We start from the raw sequence: 9,112 nt of genomic DNA, 5'->3' as shown, positions 1-9,112 counted from the left end.
CACAATTCAGAAAATTTTCAAATTGACACGGGTGCAACCCTCCCATGACATACAAGGAAGCAGTTAAAAGTTTGATAGAGATGTTACACAGAAGAAGCTCTCCAAAGTAATATAATTCATCTGAAGCATAAAGCCATTGTCTATTCTCCAATAAAATTAAACCTGCTTGCACACAAGCTGTACACAATAAAGAGCTATGTGTCCTACGCCACATTAAGGATCAATGTCTTTCGGGTGGACTGGAAGTTTAAAGGCAGGTGGAAAGAAGATACCAGGGTTAGGTAGAAAACCTGACATGATTAGAGATTTTGCGCATACAGCAACCATACACCCAGAATAGTCACTTAAGAATGCTATCTAAATTGGTAAGTTTTTTTGATTTCTTATACAAGTTAATAAATGTCAAACACAATGTTCCTTATGTTGATAAAGGATTCACTCTATCATATAAGGATCAAAACGACAACTTACTAGGTCCAGATGAGAGATGGTAAGTAAAGATAAGATAGAATTAAGTAATCGGTAATTTCGAAACAACAATTAATTGTTAACTAGCAATGGGTTGATCATGATCATGTTTGGTAGACTATGATGGAATGCAATTTTAGTATATCGTTCTTTCATGTTCAATTTCCATCCACTAGATATGCGCTAAGAGTGATAATATGTTCAAAGCATAGTTTATCATAAAACAATGAGATGGAAAAAAAATTGCTTCAACAAGATAGATATCACATACAAAACGCAGGGAGCAAACATTATAACAAACTAAAGAGGAGCAAACATAAATTGATACAGTTCTTCTAAACACAGCCATTAGAATGCTATGGCTTTCACAAAATGCATATAGTTACAATTTATTTAAGAGCATGTGATGAGATACAAATATCACAGAAAAGCTAAGCAAACAGAACCTGAGAGCTTGAAGGTGTCAAGTCAGAAAAAATATCTGGCGGATCTACTACATACCATGTGACACTGAAGCTCCACCTTTTCCCACAAGTGGTATTTTGCTTCAACTTAGTGATGTGACCCACAGCAACATGAAGATTTCGGCCCACAACATAGATTTTGCAATCGCAGGCATTCACAGCGAAGGGTTTGCAAATTTGCTCTGGTAAAGGTGGCCCTTCTATTGTTTCCCATGAATCATTGTCCATATCATAAACCTTGAGCTTCATCCTCTCAAGCTCTGAAACCACAAACAAGCGCCCATAAACTACCACACTTGAACCGGTCCAGCCTTCTCTTAATCCAACAGCCATGTTCTCCCATCTGTCAGTTCTTGGATCATAAACCTGACCCCTAGGAGAGACATAGAATGGCCACAACCAGCCTTCTGTCACAAGAAGCTTCCCATCAAGAACTGCCGCATCATAAGATGCCATATTTGTTCCCATGCTAGCAATTGACTGCCAATTTCCCTTGACAGGATCAAAAACCTCTGCTGAGTCCAGCTCAAAAAGATCAGTACTGTTTCCTCCAGCTACATAGATCATCCCATTAATTGCCGCGCTTGCAAAAAATGACCTAGCTGCAATCATTTGATTCATTACAGTCCAGCGATTCTTTTGCATCTCATACTTCAAAACCAAGTCAAGCGGACAATCCACGTCAGAGACCATACCGCCACAAACAAAGAGTGTACCATCAAGGGGTATTGATGCACACCTGAATCCATGAGGGCAGACCTTGTCCTTACACGGCATTGCTGGGATAGTGTGCCACAAGAAGTGGGTAAGATCTAAAACCTGCCATTGAATCTTTCCAGTGCATTTACGGAAAGCAAAAACATAGAGCCATGGGTCCTTGAAACCTAATTCCTTTCTACGGGTGAAGAAACGCTCCTTATTACCAAGTAGTAAATGCCATCGCTTGCAAACAGCTCTGCAGGATGCATGGCTCTGGACTGGAAGCCGAAGAAGACAGTTAAGGGCAACATCATCAGGAAGCCCAGGTATAAAGGGTTCACCTTGAAGAGCTAACTCAGATTCTGATGAAGAACTTAACAAGGAAGATTGAACCACAGCTAATCTAAATTTAGGAGATAATGTCATCTGGGAATCCCCTAGCTTATGAACAGGTGCCTGTTGAGATGACAAACGAACTCGTTGCATCTTCTTGTGTTCAGTGATAAACACATATAAAGCCTTTTTAAATACAATGATAATCCCTTGTTGTGATATGAGATGCCCTCTATGCTGTTTCTTAAAGTGTTTTATTGAAGAAAAGCAATGGAGAGCCAAACTCAAATCCACAGCAACAGATGAATTCCAGATCCTCAGTTGTTTATTCATTTACCATTTTAGTGCAAAGAAGGGAACTTTCTCCACATAAGAAAGTAAACAAAGTAGAGCACCAATTCATCTCCATAAGTTCATCTCCGCCAATTTCAGACACCAGAAAACTCTGTAAAGCATCCAATCTGGATTCATATGCATCTAAAGCACCTAGCTTTTAAAGCCTACATAACAAACCCACGCCACCTCCGAGAGAAATACTAAACATCCAAAAGAAAAATCAATACCCAGATAATTACCAGCACTATCTCAAAAACAGCCCAATCGCAAAAGCCTGCCTAACAGTAACAAGAACTTACAATCACCCACAAAGTTCAAAGCCGGAAATCAGCTAGAAATAAAAATTGGGAACAGCTTTTACAAAATGATGAAAGGAAGCAATCATGCTAAACCCAGAACAAATCTTGTGCTATATATAGCTTAAATACTTAAATTAGAAGAACAACAAATTATTGAACAAAGGTTCAAAAACAAGTCCTTGAACTTACAAAGAAGAAATTCCTTTGAAGATTGTTATAAAGATTGCAACTTTGATTTGAATTAGCTCTTGTTCTTTGCATGGATAGGTGACCCAGAAAATAATCACTCTTCTTCTTCAAGGAAAAAGAAAAAGAAATAAAATCTTTAGGTGTGGCAATGGGTTCAAGGGTTCTGGAGCCACGAAGTTCCACGCGCCTATGGACAATGATAACACGTGTAAAGAAAATATATATATATATATATATATTTTTTAGCAGGACCTAAATTTGCTAGAGCGTGTTTTACAACCGCGTTTGACGGGTTTGATTGCCGTTGCTTGATTCTGTTGAAAGAGGTTTGACTATTAAAATACAAGATTTTGGGCTATATTTCTTTAATATTTGCGTCATTCAGAAAATATATTAATTACCGGTAATTACTTTTTGAACTACCAGCCAGCTACCGATGAACGGAAATCAGCCATTGCATCTCTGGTGCAAACATTAATAAATATATTCATTTACAGGCAATCCTTTTATATGCATTACAAACAAAATATTATTTTCAATAAATTTAAATATTAAATGGCATTCCAATGAAATGAAAAATCGATTTTTTATGCATTTCAACCAGCAAAGAGTTAGTTCTAATTAAACTTTTGTATAATGCAACCAAATAATAGAGAGGAAATTATTTTATAGAAAGAACTGAAAAATATTTTTCAAAATTAATTTGTTTTCTGCAAATATTTGAAATCCAAAGTTCTAAACATATGGATTAGTGGTACAGTTTGATTTAATACAAAGTTAAGTGGGTAATCAATTGCTTACCAAAAGAAATGGAAAAAGCTAATATCTTGGTGTGTGGAAAAAGCAATTCATTTTAGGTTTTTTTTTTACATGCAATGCAAGTAGGTGGAAGAGAAGTGATTGAAATTGCGACTTTTAAAACAGCCAATAATTAGCATTTAGGCCACTAATTTCTAATTTGAATGTTTTCTTTTTCTTCATATACTTGTTAAACAAGTGAAATGATAATCTAAAATTTCATATTTAGCTAACAGCATTTATTAGAAAAATAATAATGATTTTATATATGAGATAATAAAGGCTAATTTTTGGTCTACATAATTATAAACCATTTTGTGAATTTAGTAGATTCTAAGAGTATATATAATTATAAAAAAAATATTATAAAATATTTAAAATTTACATTCTTGTTTGAGTTAATATATATATATATATGTATATACCTTTTCGAAGGAATACTGCGATTATTTTTTGTCAAGCTTATTATGTGTTTTTTCTTTTTCTTTTTCTTTTAAAGGGGATTTATCAAGTGCATCAGCTAATTATGTGACGTAATGGGGACAGTACTCCCTTTAATTGATAGGATTATATTAAGCTATGGAATCTGCTTTTCAATTATGCCAACCGACTATATGTTAATCTAAATAAGTACCGACTAAAACGGACCACTCTCTGTTAAATAAAAGTATGATGCCCTTAAAAAGAAAAATCATGTAATAAAACATACAGTACTGTGTTCCTTTTTTTCTAATTTCTCTTGAAGATGGGAAAAGCATGAATTCAAACACAATGCCAGACTCACGAGATTATTTATTAAGAGAGGATTTTGGGTACCCAAAAGAAAACATACAATAATAATATTATTACAAATTGGGATGGAGCTGCTTAAAGTACAAGTCAAACCCAACAAATCCAAATTAATAAAACGTCATGTCATGTGAATTATCGTTTTTAATATTTACTCTGCTTTAAAATAAACCCAATTGTAGAAATCCATTCAATAACCAAAAGAAGAGTTGCATATCAACCAATTGACAGGTTCTCACTTTTGAGCTAACCGAACCAAGAATAATCTCAATTGAAAGAAAGGAAAATCAAATTTTTTTTTTTTTTTAAAAAAAAGAGACGTTTTCAAATCGGAGAAGCTGCAGGTCGTTAAAAACAAAATCGAATTTGAAAAACAGTTAGTTGATTATATTGGTGGTGATGTTGGTAGTACGGTGGTGGAGAGCAGTAGTGTGGTGGAAACAATGGAAGTTGGGGTTGGATTTTCTTTTAGTAGGGATGAGATTTGGAGAGCAGGCATTAGCGTTTTTAACATAAAATATTTGGATTGTTTTTGCTAATTTCTATTTTTTAAATAATTATTAATGCCTAATTGATAAAACTTAATTGAACTCCAATTTAATTTCTGCAAAAGAGAATATTGTACTAGAAAGAAAGAAGCAAAGTATGCCAAAGAGATTGATTTAATTTAACTGTCAACACGCTAACTTGAAAAATGAGAAAGGAAAAGAAAAGAAATGTAAATGACAGAACATCGGGAGATAGTCTTTGACGATACATATAGGAGGAAATCAAGATAAGGCAATGACAAGAAAAGAAAAGAGGAATAAAGGAGTTAGGGGAGATAGCAACCTTAAAAGAAAAGGATTACATTATGAAAGGCAAGAGCTTTGTCCCAAAAAAACAAAAGGCAGGAGGGTTTGCAAGTAAATTGGAAAAGAATCTGGTTATGCACCTACTTCCACCAAACAATCATTTTAAAGTCATGTTTGGTCATTCATTTGTTTTTAATGCAAATTGCTCTTAATTCTTATGCACGCTGTATCTTCTTTTCTCTTATCATTTGGATATTCCAACCCATATTTGTTTCCCATTTGAATAATAGGTTTGTCATTCTCTTACAAACAAGTCCTTTTACGGAACATCTAATTTTGTGCTTGTTGATTTCATGTGCAACTTTTATGCCATTCCTTTATTAGTTTTTCTTCAATTGAATAAAATTATGCCTGAAATATCGGATTTTTGCTTAATAATTTCATCAATATTTTTATTTCTTTAAATTAACAGAACCAGTCGCCAACCAATTAAATTCTAAATTAATAATTTTTTTATAATAATATTTTATTCTGTAATTAATGAAAGGGAAAAAACTACACATCCCAACAAAGAGGCTATACTCAAAGAATATTTGAGCCTAAGCAACATCAAACTTTATGTGAAAAAACTTTCTAAAAGACCTAAGAACTACTAAAATTGATTCCTAAAGTTGAAATATTCATGTGGAGGACCGTCAGGAACAGAATCTTATCTAAAGCTTTATTGTTTGTTAGACACCTAGAAGATAGTCCTTTTTGCCCTTCGTGCCAGCTAGAAGAAGAGACTGTTGAACGTACTGTATTCTTTTGTAACTAGGCCAAAGCAGATTGGTCTGCCTCCAAACTATGGGTAATTATCCCAGCTGGTACCAATACTAGGCACTATATATCAATTTGGTACCAAGACTTTAATTTGAATCGATTGATAACAAACGTACGTAAAAATATATCAATTTAGTACCAACAGTCAAATTTCGACGGCCGATGCTGACGTAGCATGCTGAGTAGGAATTTTCCGGGTGTTTTGCCCGCTCAGCGTGTGCCACGTCAATTAATGCCCCTGTCGACGCCAACACGACCGTGTTGATGCCTGTGTTCCTAACACAGGCTGGTGTTTATGCCCGTGCTCCCTAAAGAAGCTTTTTTCTTTGATGTTTGATGCATCCAACACGGCCATGTTCAGCATTGTTATCCCCACTGTCACGCTTCCCTCTCTTCTTCCCCGCTTCTCAAAATCCCTAATTCTATTTCCCTCTCCCCTCTTCTTCCCCGCTTCCCTCTCTTCTTCCCCGTAACTCCTGTTACCCCCAGTGTGCGTTTTACAACATTGTTACCCCCACTGTCACAACATTTTCACATTGCAGAGTGTGCGTTTTACAGCATTGTTCGCATCGCACAATGTCTCTTGAATGGAGGCGAAGGGAAGAAAGCGAAAGGCAGCTCGTGTACTGTAAGTCATATAACTTGCATTTTGTAACTTGTGCTCTGTATGTAATGGTAACTTCAGTTAAAATAATGGTAACTTGTATTTTGTTCTTGTGCTCTGTATGTTGCATGTTGATGGTTGTGCTTGGTTTTTGGTAACTTGCAAAGGATGATCTTCTGTTATGTGTTTTATTTTGGTGGTTGGTGTTTGGTGATTTGAAACCCTTTTCCTTATTGATTTTCATTGTATTGAGTGATTGTAATATAAAGAATGGCATTGATTTATTTTATCCATTTTACCATATGCAGTGCCTGATATAGAGTATTTCAGTATAGAATGGCATTGTTTTAGAGTAGATGGTAGGGGTAGGCCAGAAATTAGAGATGTTAGGAGCATAGATTTTTGTTCTGCTGATATGATGTCAAGATTAGAGATAGATGCAATGGCCAGAGAATTGGGTCTGGTACCTGCATTATTTTCTATGTTTGGAAAGCATCCAAAGAAAAGTGACACAGATGGTTTAAGAAAGTTAGATAATGACAGTGATAGTATTGAGATGTCTTTAAGTATTGATGAGTCAAGAGTGATTCATGTTTATGCTAGGGATAAGGTAAATATGCAACAAGATAATTTAGAACCAACTGACAATGTTGTGCATGCTGATAATATTGAATCATCTGAGGAAGTGAGAATGCTAAGTAGTGATGGCACTAGCTTAGAAGAGGTACAAATTGAACAAGATGGTCATGGGAATGATGATAGTGAGGAGTTTGACAGTAAGGCTGATGAGGAGGACCCTGAATTTGTTGATTCTGATTATGACTTGCATGATGAAGATGATGATGATGATTTATTTGAAAAATTTGTTGATATGGAGTTAGAAAGGGATAGAACAAGGGTTAATGAAGAAATAATTAGAGGTAAGGGTTCAGATGAGACTGTTTATGCACCAAGTGATGAGCTTAGGTCATGCTCTTCATCTGATGAAAGTGATATTGATTCGAGGAAGATAAAATGATCAATTTTTAATGAGGAGACAGATATGGCCAACCCTAATTTGAAGATAGGCATGTTGTTTAGTACTTTTAGGCAGTTTAAAGATGCAGTAAAGAACTACTCAATAAGGAGCAGGAATCAAGTAATTTTTGGTCCAAATACAAAAATAAAATGTAAAGCAAAGTGCAAAAAGGGATGTGGATTTTTTATTTGGGCTTACTTGAAGACAAATGATAAGAACACTGTGCAAATCAAGTCTGCAAAGTTTGATCATAGTTGCACGAAAGAGCACTATAACAGATGTTAATGCTAAGTACATTGCCATGAAGTATGTGGAAAGGTTTAGGGCTGATCCAAATTGGGCAATTCAATGTATTATTCAAACTGTTAAGGAGAATATGGCAGTTGATGTCTCTAGGCTAAAGGCTTGGAGAGCTAGGAACATTGCTCTGAAGTTCATTGATGGTGATAAAAGAGAGCAATTGGGTAGACTGCATGATTACAAACTTAAGTTGCTAAGGAGTAATTCTGGGTCCACAATTGTGCTACATTTGGAGGAACAAGTGTTCAAGGGTTTATGTGTCTGTTTTGCTGCTCTAAAGGATGGATTCAAGTATTGCAGACCTTTAATATCAATTGATGGTTGCTGGTTGAAGGGGATTTATGGTGGCTACCGTGGCGATTGATGCCAACGACTATATATATCCAGTTGCTTGGGCAGTTGTTCAAAAGGAGAACAAGGATAACTGGAAATGGTTCCTAGACCTACTAGTAGCTGACTTGGAACTCAACAACAGTCACCACTGGACCTTTGTGAGTGACAGACAGAAAGTACAAGGTTCTAATCCTTTTATTTTAATATTTTTTTAGTATATATGTGAACTAATATATGTTGGAGTTGTTAATTGTGGTTTTTTTTATGCTTAATTAGGGTTTAATTCCTGCAATTGAAGAGATGTTTTCCAATGCAGAACACAGATTTTGTGTTAGACATGTCCACAATAATTTGAAGAAAAATTTTAATACATTAGGACTAAAAGAGTTAGTTTGGGGGGCTGCTAGGGCTAGTTATGTGCCAATGTTCCAGAAAATCATGGATAAAATTGCAGAAATTTCTACAGATGGCCATAACTACATGAACAACATACCCCCCCACCATTGGTCTAGGTCACATTTTAGGACAACCCCTAAATGTGACATGTTATTAAACAATCTTTGTGAATGTTTTAATAGCTTCATTCTAGAGTCAAGGACTAAGGGAGTTATAACAATGAATGAGATCATTATGACAAAGTTAATGAAATGAATTCACAAAAAAAGAGATGTTATGAAAAGAACTGCTAGTCAATATTGTCCTAAGATTATAGCTAAGTTAGAGAAGTCTAAAGAATTCTGCTGGATATTCAGAACTAAGTGGTCAGGGGGGGGGGGGGGGGGGGGATAGGTTTGGTGGTTGGTCCTGGGGGGCAGTTTGTGGTTGACATTAAGGACAAAACATGTACTTGTAGGAGGTTTGATTTA

General features: G+C 35.5%; 1 protein-coding gene across 1 annotated transcript; it reads right to left on the bottom strand.

The window, feature by feature from the left end:
- Positions 1 to 700: 700 nt before the first annotated feature.
- Positions 701 to 2,947, bottom strand: LOC8264095 (F-box/kelch-repeat protein At1g30090). Its single transcript, XM_048374386.1, has 2 exons — positions 2,789 to 2,947; positions 701 to 2,578 (listed from the first exon to the last, which is right to left on the bottom strand). The coding sequence occupies exon 2, from the start codon at positions 2,295 to 2,297 to the stop codon at positions 900 to 902; it is 1,398 nt and encodes a 465-aa protein (XP_048230343.1). The 5' UTR covers positions 2,298 to 2,578; positions 2,789 to 2,947; the 3' UTR covers positions 701 to 899.
- Between the last annotated feature and the right edge of the window lie 6,165 nt (positions 2,948 to 9,112).

Source organism: Ricinus communis, chromosome 5, assembly GCF_019578655.1.
Source record: "Ricinus communis isolate WT05 ecotype wild-type chromosome 5, ASM1957865v1, whole genome shotgun sequence".
Classification (NCBI taxonomy): domain Eukaryota; kingdom Viridiplantae; phylum Streptophyta; class Magnoliopsida; order Malpighiales; family Euphorbiaceae; genus Ricinus; species Ricinus communis.
Note: the sequence above shows the minus strand (reverse complement) of the source record. Positions and strands in the feature narration are given on the sequence as shown.